Raw genomic sequence first — 16,558 nt, 5'->3', positions numbered from 1 at the left:
TGACTGTACTAATTATGAGAAATCCAGATGCATAAAAGCCAAACACATCACAGAAGCACTGGCTGTTCTGTGCATCTGCTTCTCCCTATCAGCCCTCTGCTGTTTATTTACAACAGAGTATTACAGGCATTGTTAAAGAAATGATGTGCTGTTCCCTCAGTCCATAATAAAGATAAAAATATCTGACTGTATGTGGGAAGAGCATGGAGGAAAAGAGGAGTGGAGAGAGAAGGAAGGAGTGGACTTCAAATTTGTAAAGATGTCAACCATTAAACAAGAGAGGTCCAGGGAATGATAGTACTTTACCTGTTTGCCCAAAGGGTACTTTGGAAGGGAAGTTGTGAAAACATGAAGACATCTCAGCACTGTGAAATAATTCTCATGGTAAATATGCAAGTCTTCCAGTAATGTCTGTGTTACCTCCTAAAGTGACAGAATAACAGTTTAACAAAGTAGTTCAATATCCACCAGAACAAAGCAGTATGAAATCTTCACAAAATATCAAAAACACAGATAAAATATTTTATAGGAACTCTAAAGTTCTGACAAACTAGGAGGGACTGATTTACATCAAAGTGATTTTAATCGTGATTTAAATCAGGAAGCAGGAAATCTTGATTTAAATAATTGATTTCAATCTTTTTTCACATTTGTGCCTTTTTAGTTATATTCCTAAAGAAAGATTCATTCTCATTGGTTGATATAATCATTAAAACATGTTGATTTGCAACTAAATATGGTCTTTATACTCAATTTGGTACTTTTTGCTAATCAGCAGGACGAACTGTATCTATACACATTTATTTAAGCAATTATATATATATGGCTCAAAATATATTAATTCAAATTCTTTTTTTTTTCCCTTCAGATTTTTATTATGTTAGAAAGTGGTGAATGATGTATTTCCTATTTATTAGATGATGTCTTACTCGTGCTTTGTGTCAAGCTGCATTTGGACAGAAATTGGAATTCAATTAAAATGAACAAAAATCAGCAGTTTAATTTAAAACTGATTTATTAAAACAAAGGAAATATTAAATGTAGTTAATGACATGACAGCTCGAAAACCTGGCCCACGGTGACCCGAAAAAGATATTTAGAGACAGAGATTTTCAAAAGTGCCTGAGAAGTTTACATGCCTAATTCCCACTGAAATCAATGAGAGGTAAGCACTGGACCTACTTAAGCACTTCTGAAAATTCCATTAGGTGCCTCTGAATTTTTAGGTGCCTAAATACCTTTGAAAATCTATCCTATATCTTTCAAGTTTTTAGAATTAGTAGATCTCATCCTTGCCAGCTGGTTTTCATTCATAGACTGGAAGAGGTAAACAAGCTTTTCTGCTTTTTCAACTCCTAAATGGTTTCTCAACTTTGAATGAACTAGTCCAAGTGAAAAAATATATATTCTCCCTGCACTTGCTAGCTCAACTGAAAGAAATACTAATTAAGGCAAAAGCTTTTCTGTACAACAAAAACGAAGTACTTATATTTGGAAAAATGTAAATAACATTCGCTCCATTATAAAGACTGTAGATAATTTACTTATGCAGCACTTGGATTTATAACACACAGACTGGAAGTACATCAGTTGTAAATGAACAAAAAGGTCATAGTTCTGTTTCTACTGACAGGGTGATATTCTGTGCTAAAACTCCCAGCCTAGGTTAGACAGGACTATGGTAGCTTCAAGCCATCTTTCTGCCTGCCTGATCCTGGGTTGCTCTCAGGGAGGAGCCAGCAAACAGAGCTGCTAACAGGGGAGTTTCAGTGGGAGTTCTGTTGGAGGAGCAGGTTTTTGTAGTTTGTGGATTGTATTGTGGAGTTGTGTGTGTGTGAGTGAGTGTGTGTGCAGGCTGCTAGGGGCCGTGTGCTGGGAGCGAGGCTGAGCCCTGAGTTGGGGGCGGGGCTTACCTGATTAGGGGTCCTATATAAGGAGCCAGGCACTCAGGCAGCGGCACAGCAGCCAGCAAACAGCTGCTAACAGGGGAGTTTCCGTGGGAGTTTCCAGGGGGAGGTTACAGGGGAGACCAAGGCAGAGAAACCAGGAAGTCAGACAGTGGAAGGGGCAGGGGTCTGCCAGCAGCCCAGTGCTTGTTGGTGGCCTGTGGTGCGGTGTGAGGCGTGGATTGCCAGGCACAGAGTTGGAAGGGTATGATTGAGGCAGAGGCAGCAGGTAGAGACACATTGAGGATGACCGGATGCGGTAGCTGTGGCATGTACATGGTCCTGGAGGGGGCACCTGAAAGGAGTTTTGTCTGCATGAAGTGCCGCCTGATAGAGCTGCTGGAAGAAAAGATAAGAGGACTGGAGATGCAGGTGGAAACTCTGGCTGAGTTTAGAAGGGGGTTTGAGCAGATGATGGAACACAGACATGATGAGGCGCAGGGGATAAGCTCAGACGAGCGGATGGAAGCAGGACCAAAGAACTCTGAGGAGGGGCTGCTGGGTGAGGAAAGTGGACGGTGGAAGCATGTGACTAGGAGAACTAGGCAGAGGAAGAGATGGGCCAGCGATGGAGAAATAGAACTCAGGAACAGGTTTGCTGAGTTGGAAAATGAAGATGGAGCACAGCAGGCTGCTGAAGGAGAGAGGGCAAGGAAAAAGAGACGAGCAGCTAGTCCTGCAGAAGGAGGGGAGGAGTCAATGGAGGCGACACCAAGTATGAGCCCTAGGAGGATTGTAAGGGCGAATACAAATCGAGAGGACTTGCGGCCAGCTGGTGTGGGGGATAGACCGGAGAATCACATTGTCGCCAGGAAAAGGCAAGTCTACGTGATTGGAGACTCTTTACTGAGAAGAACAGACAGGCCTGTAACTAGACCTGATCGGGAGAACAGAAGGGTGTGCTGTCTGCCAGGGGCTAAGATACAGGATGTGGACCTGAGGCTGAATAGGATCCTAGCGGGAGCGAGAAAGAATCCGTTGATTGTCCTTCATGTGGGAACGAATGATACAGCTGGTTACTCGCTGGACTGTATCAAGGAGGACTATGCCAGACTGGGGAAGACGCTCAAAGAAATCAAGGCTCAGGTGATCTTCAGCGGGATTCTGCCGGTTCCTAGAGCAGGGCGACGAAGGAGTGACAAGATTATGGCGATCAACAGATGGGTCAGGCATTGGTGTTATAAGGAGGGCTTTGGGATGTACGGTCATTGGGAAGCGTTTACAGATAGACAACTGTTCGCTCATGATGGACTTCATCTAAGTAAGGAGGGAAATAGAATTCTAGGATGGAGGCTCGCCGACCTCATCAAGAGAGCTTTAAACTAGGAAGTTGGAGGAGATGGTTGGGAGATGTTCAGGAGATCTCCACACTGGAATATAACCTAGACAGGGAAGTAAACAAAGTGAGAGGGGATACCCTTGCGGACCAAAGAATTAATCCAAGGAGGAATACTGGAGTAGAAACCAGATTAACGGGTGATGCTGGTGGTAGAAGGTCTGTGCACGACGGGGGAAAGAATGTCACTGACGCCAAACGCCAAAAATTAAAATGTCTGTACACTAATGCAAGGAGCCTAGCTAACAAGATGGAGGAACTGGAGCTACTGGTACAGGAAGTGAAACCGGATATTATAGGGATAACAGAAACCTGGTGGAATAGTACTCATGACTGGAGTACAGGTATTGAAGGCTATGTGCTGTTTAGAAAAGACAGGAAGAAAGGCAAAGGTGGTGGAGTAGCCTTGTACATCAATGATGAGATTAACTGTAAGGAAATAAGAAGCGATGGAATGGACAAGACAGAGTCTGTCTGGGCAAAAAGCACACTGGGTAAAAAAGCAACTAGAGCTTCCCCTGAGATAGTGCTTGGGGTGTGCTATAGACCACCGGGATCTGATTTGGATATGGATAGAGACCTCTTTAATGTCTTTAATGAAGTAAACACAAAGGGGAAATGTGTGATTATGGGAGACTTCAACTTCCCGGATATAGACTGGAGGACGAGTGCTTGCAAGAATAATAGGGGTCAGATTTTTCTGGATGTGATAGCAGATGGATTTCTTCATCAAGTAGTTGAAGTACCTACGAGAGGGGATGCCATTTTAGATTTGGTTTTGGTGAGCAGTGAGGACCTCGTAGAAGAAATGGTGGTTGGGGACAACCTTGGTTCGAGTGATCATGAGCTGATTCAGTTCAAACTAGATGGAAGGATAAACGAATGTAGATCTGGGATTAGGGTTTTCGACTTCTCGAGGGCTAATTTTTAAGAGTCAAGGAACTTAGTTAGGGAAGTGGATTGGACGGAGGAACTTGTAGATTTAAATGCGGAGGAGGCCTGGAATTATTTTAAGTCGCAGCTGCGGAAATTGTCGGAAGCCTGCATCCCAAGAAAGGGGAAAAAAACCATGGGCAGGAGTTGTAGGCCAAGCTGGATGAGCAAGCAACTCAGGGATTAGGAAAAAGCAGAAAGCTTACAGGGAGTGGAAGAAAGGCGGGATTAGCAAGGGAAGCTACCTTGGTGAGGTCAGAACACGTAGGGATAAAGTGAGGAAGGCTAAAACCTGCATTGAACTGGACATTGCAAAGGGAATCAAAACCAATAGTAAAAGGTTCTACAGCCACATAAATAAGAAGAAAACAAAGAAAGAAGTGGGGCCGCTATACACTGAAGATGGAATGGAGGTTAAGGATAACCTAGGCATGGCCCAATATCTAAATAAGTACTTTGCCTCAGTTTTTAATAAGACTAGTGAGGAGTTTAGCGTTGATGGAGGGATGATAAGCGGGAATGTGGATATGGAGGTGGATATTACCGCAACTGAGGTAGAGGCCAAACTTGAACAGCTTAATGGGACAAAATCGGAGGGTCCGGACAATCTCCATCCGAGGATATTAAAGGAACTGACACGTGAAATTGCGATCCTGTTAGCGAGAATTTTTAAGCAATCGATAAACTCGGGGGTTGTGCCGTATGACTGGAGAATTGCTAACGTAGTTCCTATTTTTAAGAAAGGGAACAAAAGTGATCCGGGTAATTATAGGCCTGTTAGCTTGACGTCTGTAGTATGTAAGGTCTTGGAAAAAATTTTAAGGGAGAAAGTAGTTAAGGACATAGAGGTCAATGGTAATTGGGACGAATTGCAACATAGATTTACTAAAGGCAGATCGTGCCAAACCAATCTGATCTCCTTCTTTGAGAAGGTGACGGATTACTTAGATAAAGGAAATGCGGTAGATCTAATTTACCTCGATTTCAGTAAGGCGTTTGACATGGTTCCACATGGGGAACTGTTAGTTAAATTGGGAAAGACGGGGATGAATATGAAAGTTGTAAGGTGGATAAGGAACTGGTTAAAGGGGAGACTCCAGCGGGTCGTATTGAAGGGTGAACTGTCAGGCTGGAAGGAGGTCACTAGTGGAGTCCCTCAAGGATCGGTTTTGGGACCGATCTTATTTAACCTTTTTATTACTGACCTTGCCACAAAGAGCGGGAATGTGCTAATAAAGTTTGCGGATGACACAAAGCTGGGGGGTATTGCTAACATTGAGAAGGACAGGGATACTATTCAGGAAGATCTGGACCACCTTGTAAACTGGAGTAATAGTAATAGGATGAAATACAGTAGTGAAAAGTGCAAGGTCATGCACTTAGGGATTAATAATAAGAATTTTAGATATACGTTGGGGACGCATCAGTTGGAAACGACAGAGGAGGAGAAGGACCTTGGGGTATTGGTTGATAGCAGGATGACTATGAGCCGCCAATGTGATACGGCTATAAAAAAATCAAATGCGATTTTAGGATGCATCAGGCGAGGTATTTCCAGCAAGGATAAGGAGGTGTTAGTACCGTTATATAAGGCGCTGGTAAGACCCCATCTGGAATATTGTGTGCAGTTCTGGTGTCCCATGTTCAAGAAGGATGAATTCAAACTGGAACAGGTCCAGAGACGGGCTACTAGGATGATCCGAGGAATGGAAAACCTGCCTTATGAAAGGAGACTCAAAGAGCTTGGCTTGTTTAGCCTGGCCAAAAGAAGGCTGCGGGGGGATATGCTTGCTCTATATAAATATATCAGGGGGGTTAAGGTTAGGGAGGGAGAGGAATTATTTAAGTTTAGTACTAATGTAGGCACGAGGACGAATGGGTACAAACTGGATATTAGGAAGTTTAGACTTGAAATTAGATGAAGGTTTCTAACCATTAGGGGAGTGAAGTTCTGGAACAGCCTTCCGAGGGAAGTAGTGGGGGCAAAAGACTTATCTGGCTTTAAGACTAAGCTTGATAAGTATATGGAGGGGATGTTATGATAGAATAGTTTAATTTGGACAATTGATCTTGGATTATCACCAGATAAGTCTGCTCAATGGTCTGCGGGGAGATGTTGGATGGGATGGGAACTGAGTTACTGCAGAGAATTCCTTCTTGGGTGCTGGCTGATGAGTCTTGCCCACATGCTCAGGGTTTAGCTGATCGCCATATTTGGGGTCGGGAAGGAATTTTCCTCCAGGGCGGATTGGCAGGGGCCCTGGAGGTTTTTCGCCTTCCCCTGCAGCGTGGGGCATGGGTCGCTTGCTGGTGGATTCTCTGCAGCTTGAGGTCTTCAAACCAATTTTGAGGATTTCAATAACTCAGTCCTGGTTTAGGGGTTATAAAAGTGGATGGGTAGGGTTCTATGGCCTGCCTTGTGCAGGAGGTCAGACTAGATGATCATACTGGTTCCTTCTGACCTATGAGTCTATGAGAGAAGGCCCACAGTGTACCTTATATAGCCCTAGGTGTTGGTCTGAATTACACATTTTCCCCAGATCGCTGTAAGGGTGGGCCACAGCACAGTCTTGAATCCCCAGGGTGCATGCATTGCAATGTTGTCCCTAACATTCCCATCCTGCCCCCAGCACATCCCCTGTGCTAGAGCTTGCAAGGGAGTCCTTGGAAGGCAGCCTCATGGAAATATTATAAATTGCCTGTGCCAGAGGAATCCTCCCCTGACTACATACAGAGCTTTTAGGGTTCCTTTTGTACTGTTTTGGCCCCTGTACCTGGCATAAAAGAACCACAGCAGGTCTGAGGATCTCAACCACAGTGTAAACCTATAACTAGTCTCTCATCATCTAAGCGGTTCCTGTTATATTAGGGTCTAAGTAAAGCTAGGTCAAGTATCTTTTTTTGGATGGCCAGAAATCAATTATGTCTATCCTAGCCTGTGGAGGGCCATTCCACCACCTTTACTTTAAAAAGACTCACTAAAAGCAGACTTAAGAACATAAGAACGGCCGTGCCAGGTCAGACCAAAGGTCCATCTAGCCCAGTATCTGTCTACTGATAGTGGCCAATGTCAGGTGCCCCAGAAGGAGTGAACCTAACAGGCAATAATCAAGTGATCTCTCTCCTGTCATCCATCTCCATTCTCTGACAAACAGAGGCCAGGGACACCATTCCTTACCCATCCTGGCTAATAGCCATGTATGGACTTTACCACCATGAATTTATCCAGTTCTCTTTTAAATGCTGTTATAAGTCCTAGCCTTCACAACCTCCTTAGGTAAGGAGTTCCACAAGTTGACTGTGCACTGCGTGAAGAAGAACTTTCTTTTATTTGTTTTAAACCTGCTGCCTATTATTCCTACTTATTCCATACACGTGTGCCCTTGTATTCTGTTGAACATATAAGAGATCTCTCTTTCCATTATCAGATATGCAGGCTGTGAAACTGATTAGTGCAGATGGCTAACAAAATGCCCAATACAAAACCTCAGAAAATTTAACATATTAAGATATTTTCAAAGTTGTGCTCTGAGTTTACAGAAGTTGACATATAATCCCCATGCCTCTGCATAAATAGCATATTTCTACAGAGATCGGAAAACATTTTTTAAATTCAATTGCAAATTAATTCCATTCTGCATGATAAATACAAAGGAAATGCATTTTTGGGTAAAAGTAAACATTGCCAAATGAAGTATCAGGAGCATATAATAAGGACACACACACATAATCTGGATTTAATGACTATGGGCCATTTCTGCCACCATTACTTACTCCTCAAGAAGTCCTACTGATTTTGGTGTAAGGATGCCAAAATCTGACCCTAGATAATAGTGTCAGAGTTCTGCTTGATAAAAAAAGGCTTTGCTAATGCTTTTTTTTTTTTTTTTTTTTTTGTTATTCAGTTATAACAACTATACAACTATTAACAGTATTATTTTCCTAAGACTAAGCAATTCAACACTGAAGCTGGGAATCTAAACTAGATATATGAATGCAAAAACACAGAAATGGAGTATGAATTACCATATATACTTGTTCATTAGCCTGTTTGTTTATAAGCCAATGAGCCAAGATGGATAAGTAAAAATGGCAAAAATTGTATGACCCTTTCACAAGATGACCCTATATTCCAGGGTTTGGAAAACTTTGGCTCCCAGCCTGTTAGGGTAAGCTGCTGGAGGGTCGGGATGTTTTGCTTACCTGGAGCATCCACAGCGCCACTTCCTGCAGCTCCCATTGGCTGGGAATAGTGAACCACGGCCACAGGGAGCTGAGGGGCTCCATGCCTGCAGATGCTCCAGGTAAACAAAACGACAATGTATTAAATATTCAATTCAATGATTCCATACAGTTTAAAATAATCAAATTTTGGTGTAGACCTGTTTATAAGCCAATCCCCGCTCCTTGATGTGTCACTTTTTTACCAAAAATATTCAGCTTATGAATGAGTATATATGGTAAATACCACAGATTCAAACACCTCTGGGTACTGGAAAAGATTTGATTCAATTCCAAAGTATGTCACAGAGCTTAGAGCCATAAAGAACACTGAACCAATGTGGGGTGATCTTGAAAAGCTCAGTGCTAAAATTAATTGTTCTGTTTTCATTCAAACTTTCAAAAATGACTTTGGTCTTGGGTTCTATTCTTCATACCAAAATTACATATTTGGGTAAGAGAAATCAATAGTGTGGATGAAAGAACATCCAACAGCAGCTCTGATTTTTTCCTCGGTGCCACATAGCTCCTTGGCATAGCTATAACTTTAACAAGCAGTGCCTTGTGGCTGATGGATCTAAAGCCCAATCTTTTCCTTCTGATACATGACAGTTTTTTTTTATTTGATGGACAATAAGTTCATAATGTCCTTTCTGTTATTAAGGAAACAGCAAGTGAGGCAATGACTGGACTGAGATTAAACATTTGCATTATTGTGACTTCGATCGCTATTTTCTTAGTACACAGACAAGGAAGCTGGCATTTCTTTAGCAGATGTCTTAAAACAAAACAGTTTCATTCTACTCCATTCTGAAAGGACTGTCTAGTATGAGATCATATCCTTCACTATTCAGGCACTTATTTCAGAATTTAAAAATAAACAACTTCCATCCCCACCACACACACAAAAAACCTATTTAGTTTAATTGCATTTCAATCTTTAAATAAAATAAGATACTTCCCAAATGAAGAATGTTGGGTCTAGTTTTATGCAAGCTTTATATTTTGTAAGATGGGGAAACAGTGGGAAAATTATTGATGAGTCAGTGTTATTGGTTGCAGTTCCCCAACCTTCTAACAGAGGTTATAGTTACTATGAATCTTCTTTTCCAGGAGAGAAAGATGAACTTAAATCATTGTGGACATGAAGGGAGTTTTTGATCTTTGGAAGTCTTAAATCCCAAGATGGTGAAATGGTGTTTATGATTAAACTCAGTTTAAGTCTTTTTGGACATTCAGTATTAAAATTGATGCTTCCTTTGTTTTATACTTTTCAATCCATTTGTAGAATGCTCAAATGGGACATAAGCAAAATATAATAAACCTTATTTGAAGGGCAGAATAGAAAGTTCTGTCAGCTAGACCAAAATAAAGAGCATGGGGGGATTTATTGCTTTTAACTCCTCTATGAATTGTAGAAATAAAAATCATTCACTTGGTGACACACTGACTTTATAGATCCTTTTCTGGCTGACTGCAGAGTAAGTAATACTCTGTCAGAGAATTTATATGTTTAGATTCCTCCTTTCAGCAGCAGCCCATCTGCAGAAGAGATTATTGCAGTAATGGTTGGTTATTTTACTGGGGGAGAAGGGAGAAGAACTATTGGCAAGATGAATTTAACTGTAACAATTCAGTATCTTCTAAGTCAGTGTGGGATTATAGAAGCTGTTTTCCAGACTGTTTTAGTTTGATATCTTAGGATCAGTAGTACAGAAAGACATCAATCAGAACAACATCTTCATGACTTCTGAAGGATTGCTTGTCAGAAACTTTCTAACTTGGAATTATATGTTGGGGCAAACAGGTCTGTGACAGAGATGAAACATCTGATCAGAGACTGGTTGTTTCAATTCCCACTCATGAAGGCAGATTTTTATCGTTCCAAGGACTTCTGCTTGGCATTTCATGGCTGCTAGAATATGGATTGTTGTCAAATGGGTATCACTTCCTTGGAACTATTGCACAAGTTGCCGAGTTTCACAGCAGTGGGCTTGTGATCTGCTACCTCTTGGTTTGTTTACTAAGAAAACTTCCTCTCTTATTCTACTGCAGAAATACTAATAGAACAGATCACAATAAAATGTGAACTCATTATAAATAGGTTCTCTCTGTCTGCTTTAAGAATTTTTCTTTAAGAGACAGATGACTAGCTAATACCAATTCTGTATTCTATGACTGCATTCAGAATACAAAAAAATTAAAAAAAGAAAAAGAAAAAAGATATGTATCTTTTGGCTCTGTGAAGCCATCCCACTCTCTGATTATGAGATTTCCATTATCTGTCATGCCTCAAATTTTCAGGAAAAAAGTGACCAATAAAGTCTAGATTTTATAAATCCAGGGAGGCCTATATGAAACTGCAGAGATACTCCTCAACTTCCAAGCAGGCAACCTGGAAACATAGATAATGGCCATAATAAATCAGACCAGTGGTCCATCTAATCCAGTATCCTGTCTCTTAACAATGGCTGGTACCTGATGTTTCAAAGGAAGATGCAAAAACCCAGAGTGGATAACCTTATCATAGAAGAAATTTATTAACTGTCAGCTAGTAGCTGGTTTATGCTCCAAAGCCTGAGAGTTTCTCTATTTTTATAATCCTATCTAATAAGATGTGGATACTTTCCACATTATCTATTGTGGATGCTTTCATAAACCATACAAACATCTAAACCAGGGGTCAAGCAATCTTTCAGAATTAGTGTGCTGAGTCTTCATTTATTCACTCTCATTTAAGGTTTGGCGTGCCGGTAATACGTTTTAACATTTTTAGAAGGTCTCTTTCTATAGGTCTCATATATAACTAAACTATTGTTGTATGTAAAAGTAAATAAAGATTTTTAAATGTTGAAGAAGCTTCATTTAAAATTAAATTAAAATGCAGAGCCCCCCAGACCGGTGGCCAGGACCCAGGCAGTGTGAGTGCCACTGAAAATCACCTTGTGTGCCGCCTTCGGCACGCGTGCCATAGGTTGCCTACCCCTGATCTAAACCATTTTCCAGTTATATTTGTGGCAATGATTTTCACAGGTTAGTTATGTAGTGGGTAAAGAAGTATTTCCTATTATCAATTTTAAATGCATTGCTTGCAATTGAATTGAATGTCCCCATGCACTTGTGTTATGGGAAAGGATAACAAGGAGGCACATGATTTATCTTCTCAAACCACTGGTTATTTTGTTTCTCTCTCTCATGACCCCTCTAATCCATCTCCTCTCTAAACTAAACTGTAACAGTCTTTTCAATCTCTTTTCAGAAGGGACTCTTTCAAAAGCAACAATCATTTTTATTTCCTTCCTTCAAACCCCTGCTGTCTTTTTTCAGATGGGAGGACCACAGCTGAACAAAGTATTCCAAGTGATGGTAATATCATAATTTTATATAAAGTCATTATAATATTTTCAGTATTACTGTTGATTCCATTCTTTATACATCTTTTCTTTTTGTTTGTTTGGTTTTTTCTCCCCCGCTCCCAGCTGTACACAGAGGAACAGACCTCCCCCACTACACCCACTTAAGTGCTTGCAGTTGATTTAGAACCCAGCAATATGCATAAATAGTTCAATGATTACTTCTGATTTGCACTAACTTACATTTATCAACACTGAATTTCATCAGCCATCATGCTGCCCATTTCACCAAGTTTTGTTAGGCCTCTCTGAATTTCCTCACAGTGTTCTATAGTCTCCGCATCAGACTTCCGTTCTGCTTTTGACTCCCGGCACTCTCTCTTCCTCTGACAATCTCCCACACTCATCCTCTGCTACTTCAGCTTCCATTGATACCCATCTGACCCCTTAGCTACTCATTTCTTATCCTCATCTCTTCATTTACCTGCAGCATTCTTTCAACTCTCCCACTCATCAAAAAGGCCATTCCCTTGAGCTGGTCTTCACCAAGCACTCCTCTCTCTCTGATCTTTCTGTTGCTGAGCTCCCCTTCTTGGATCATCACCTGTTCTTTTTCAGTGTCACTCATGAGCCCTTCTTCCCATTTTGTCACTCAGCCTTTCAGTGACTTCATCCATCACTGATTTCTCAACTACTCTCAGCCCTCTCCACTCTGCCCTCTCTTCCACCAACAGAGTTGTTTATTCCCTGCATGCTTCACTATCTTCCACTTGCTTTTGCCCCTCTCTCCCTTCACAGTGTCTGATCTCCTAACCCCCAGTGCTGACTTACCCCAATATCTGTTTCTTCTGCTCTTACACTGCAGAGCATCTCTGGCAGAAATCCTGAGATCAGGCTGACCTCCTCCAGTACTGATTGTCACTACTCTTCAGATTTGCCATCTTCCTAGCTAAACAGCTATACTACTCCAGTTTAAACTGAATCCCAAGCCTGAAATTCCAGTCACCTTTTCACTATCTTTGACTCATTCCTCAAAGCTTTCCTTCCTTCATTTCTATTCTCTGCACAGGATCTTGCTGCCTTCTTCCAAAGGAAAATGGACAAAATATGACAGGGAACTTCCTTCCTCCCCTCAGCATGCCTCCTACAATTCTCTCCTCCTCCCATCATAGAAGCATGAAGTTTCTCGTCTGCTATCCTCCTCTAACCCCTCCCCTTGCCCCAGTTACCTGATCCCATTCCATCCTCTGATCTCCCTCACACTCACGCCCTTAACTGTTCTCCTTAACCTCACTCCCCTCTGTATCTTTCCTTTCAAATACAATCACTGTTCCACTGTACTTGACTCCACTTGCCTCTGCAACTATCGCCACTTCTCCCTTTCTTCTCTAAATTCACTGAGCATGTCATTTACAAGCATTGTCCAGTATTCCTCTCCTCCAATTCCATCTAAACCCTCTAATCCAGTTTCTGCCCCTGGTACTACGTTAAAAACAGTTTGTTAAACTCTCTAATGACCTCTTCCTGGTCAAAGCTCAGAACTAGTACTCCATCTCCTCCTCCTTGACAAGTGAGTTGCCTTCAACACTGGCAACCATGCTCTTCTTGGAGTCTTGTCCTCCCTCGGCAGCTTCCATGACTCTGTCATCTCCTGGTTCTCCTCTCTCTCTAATCACTCCTTCAGCACATGCTTTGGAGGATCCTCCTCAACTGCCCTCCAACTTTCCATGGGGGTTCCACAGGGTTCTGTCCTCAGTCCCCTTGTCTTCTATTCTCCTTCTAAGCTTTATCTCTGCAAACACAAATTCAACTTCCAACGCATCTGCATCTGTCTCTCTACTCCAGATCTGTCGCCTTCTGTGAGAATTAAAATCTTGGCCTGTCCCTCTGGCCTCTGATGTCTCCTTTCGGATGTCTGTCATTTCAAGCTCAAAATTGCTAAAATGGAGTTCTTAATCCTCCCTCCACCTCTCCTTTTTCTATCACTGTGAACAAAACCACCATCCTGCCTGTCACTCAGGCCCATAGTCCGTGCATCATCTTCAATTTGGACCTCAGTCTAGGTCCTTACATCCAGGCTATGTTTAAATTTTGCTCTCCATAACATCTTTAAGACATGGCCTTTCCTATTAACCCGAACAGCTAAAATTCTAGTCAATCCTCTCATCATTTCTAATCTTGATTAGTGCATATCGCTCTCTTTGGTCAGGATGAATGCAATCTTACCTTACTCAGAGCCATCCAGAATGCTGCTACATAGGTCATTTTTCTAGCTTGTTGCACTGGCTGTGTCACCTTTCTCTTTGGATCCCTCCACTCGTTTCCATCTTCTTTATCATCACATCAGACATAAGCTGCTTGTCTTCGCTTTCAAGGTTCTTCATGGCCTATCCCCACCCTACTGATCATCTCTCATCCTCACCTCCAACTGGCCCATGATGCCAGCTTTCATCGCCCACTTGCTAAATTTTCAAACAAGCACCTTTGTGTTTTCTCCCATGCTGCCCCTCATACCTGTGAGGAGCTCCCATAAACAGCTGCAAAGCTACCCTATTATCCACCTTCAAATCCCTACTTAAAACTCTCCTTTGCCAGTTTTCACTGCTGGTATACTGATACAACTGCTTATCATGCTGTGGTTTCATGGAGCATCCTGTGGTCTCATGAGTATGGTCTCAATATTTCCTTATACTCCCGTCTCCTGTCTCATACTTAGATTGTAAGTTCTTTGGGGCAGGGGTCATCTTTTTGTTCTGTGTTTGTACAAACATAACATAATGGAATACTGATCTATCACTGGGGCCCTTAGGTGCTATATTAATACAAATAATTAATAACAGCTTTGGAATGAGATGGGATATCAGCCCAAAAGGTGCTGAGCAGATCAAATGTCACTCAGTCAGGGAAGGCAGTATAAGGCCTTCACTAAGGCATGGCAATGTCTTCAAAAGTTCATATAAAAATGTTTTAGAGAAACCCATTATATCCCTTCAAATGTTCTGCTAGCAGCCTGGAGATATAGTTAGCTTACAAGTAAATTTTGTCACTCCCTTATGCACTTGTAATCTCGAACACTTTATTCAATATATTTTAACATGATTCAGCCTCACCAACACTGGCTGGCAAAAGCATGTTAAAATGGTTTAATCCTGAAGTGGTTTTAAAATGTTTAAAACTAGACTGGAAACTAAAAATGCAGATTTAGGCAATTAACAGAAATGTTGATCCTTGGATTTTATGGCAGCCTAGGTGCCCTCTGGGTAGGAAAAGAGCATACTCAAAACGAGTGCAGGATAAACTTGGTCTCCTGAGTTAATATCTCTCTGTAAAACAAATTTTTATGCCTACGCCAGTGTGAGTCATGGCTACACCTACAACAGCTGTAACATTTACTTACACTGTCACTGTACCACTTGTATCTAGCTCATTTTGTAAAACATTTATATTGGACATGCCTCTGAAGATTTTAAAGAAGTGTTTTATAAATTAAGGCCACAGTCCTGAAATTCTGTTTAGCATGAGTGAACACTTTGTATCCGTAAGGAGTCTGACTGACTTTAATGGAGATCTACACAAGGTACAGGAGCCCACACATGGAACAGCATGCAGGATTAATTATTCATCCCTTGTTCTGGCAAACACTCCATTTCATGGGGGTTTTTTGCCTGAATAAGTATTAAGAGTGGGTCCTAAATAATTGAGCTCCACAACCTCTCTGGTAATTATTTTACTCATTTTACAGATGGTAAACTCAATGCACAGAAAGGCTGAGTGACCTGCCCAACACACCACAGAGTAGAACTGGGACTATTATGTAGATTTAAAGCCCAGCTCTCAAATCATTAGACATGTTTTGGGATATCTACAAAATGAAAAATGATACACAGAACCAAGTTCTACCCTAGTTTTCTATCCCATTTCATGCAAAGGGCAGAGGAGGGGTTTGGAAGGTTGTTCCTATCCCGCAAATGATTTTACACTTTACCTTTAAAAAACTGTCCTCAGTCAGAAGTGCAATTTGTTTTTCGGAGACTTGACTTTCCACATATCTGAAGTAAAAACCAAACAAAAATATTTGTACAATATAAAAGTTACACAATGCATAGTTTTAAAAATGGTGGCGGTCAGGATTCTGTTGGGTCTGTGGCCATTACAAAATCCTGCAGTTTAAGTCCTGGCTCTGCCATAACTTCTCAACTGATTAGATCATTTGTCAAAAGAATATGTTTCTATGCGAAGGACAAAAGGAAAAAATGGATCTTTCAACAGAAGGATTTTGCAGTAGATTTTACACAAAATAAAAGCTGCATTCTTTAGACAAGAGATTAAAGAATTTCAGAAGTAATTCACGACTGTCATTGTTTTGTGTAACATATGCACATATAATTACACATTTCACAATGCTGTATTTACAAGTATTTTTTTAAAAAAATGCTCACTGAATATAGGACTGTTCAAAATATTTATTTCTCCTTTACCTTCTAAAAGATGGCAGGCTTCGAATGTTTTCACACTGATTGTGTGATAAAGAAGTTACTCTTTTCTTAGCTTCCAGGAGCTGGCAGCACAACACACTGAGGGGCTGGGAATAGAAATGCTCCACAATAGACAGCTGAAAGAGATAATGCAGTAAAAACCTGTAATATCTATGCAGTTCACATTCCCTGCAGTTTCCTAACTTTTAAATAAGCTAAGCAATTTATTAACAATTGCTAAAATGACAGTAATGACATTTATTTAAAAATTTTATTAGAGTCTACTCAGGCAAC

General features: G+C 41.2%; 1 protein-coding gene across 1 annotated transcript in view; it reads right to left on the bottom strand.

Moving 5' to 3' along the window:
• The window catches only part of ORC3 (origin recognition complex subunit 3), a 98,833-nt gene that overhangs the window by 33,554 nt on the left and 48,721 nt on the right, over positions 1–16,558 (bottom strand). Inside the window, 3 exon segments of the mRNA XM_030555903.1 lie at positions 307–423; positions 15,775–15,838; positions 16,268–16,401. Of these exon segments, the coding sequence (XP_030411763.1) occupies positions 307–423; positions 15,775–15,838; positions 16,268–16,401 (315 nt within the window).

Source organism: Gopherus evgoodei, chromosome 3 (genome assembly GCF_007399415.2).
Source record: "Gopherus evgoodei ecotype Sinaloan lineage chromosome 3, rGopEvg1_v1.p, whole genome shotgun sequence".
NCBI classification, from domain to species: domain Eukaryota; kingdom Metazoa; phylum Chordata; order Testudines; family Testudinidae; genus Gopherus; species Gopherus evgoodei.
Note: the sequence above shows the minus strand (reverse complement) of the source record. Positions and strands in the feature narration are given on the sequence as shown.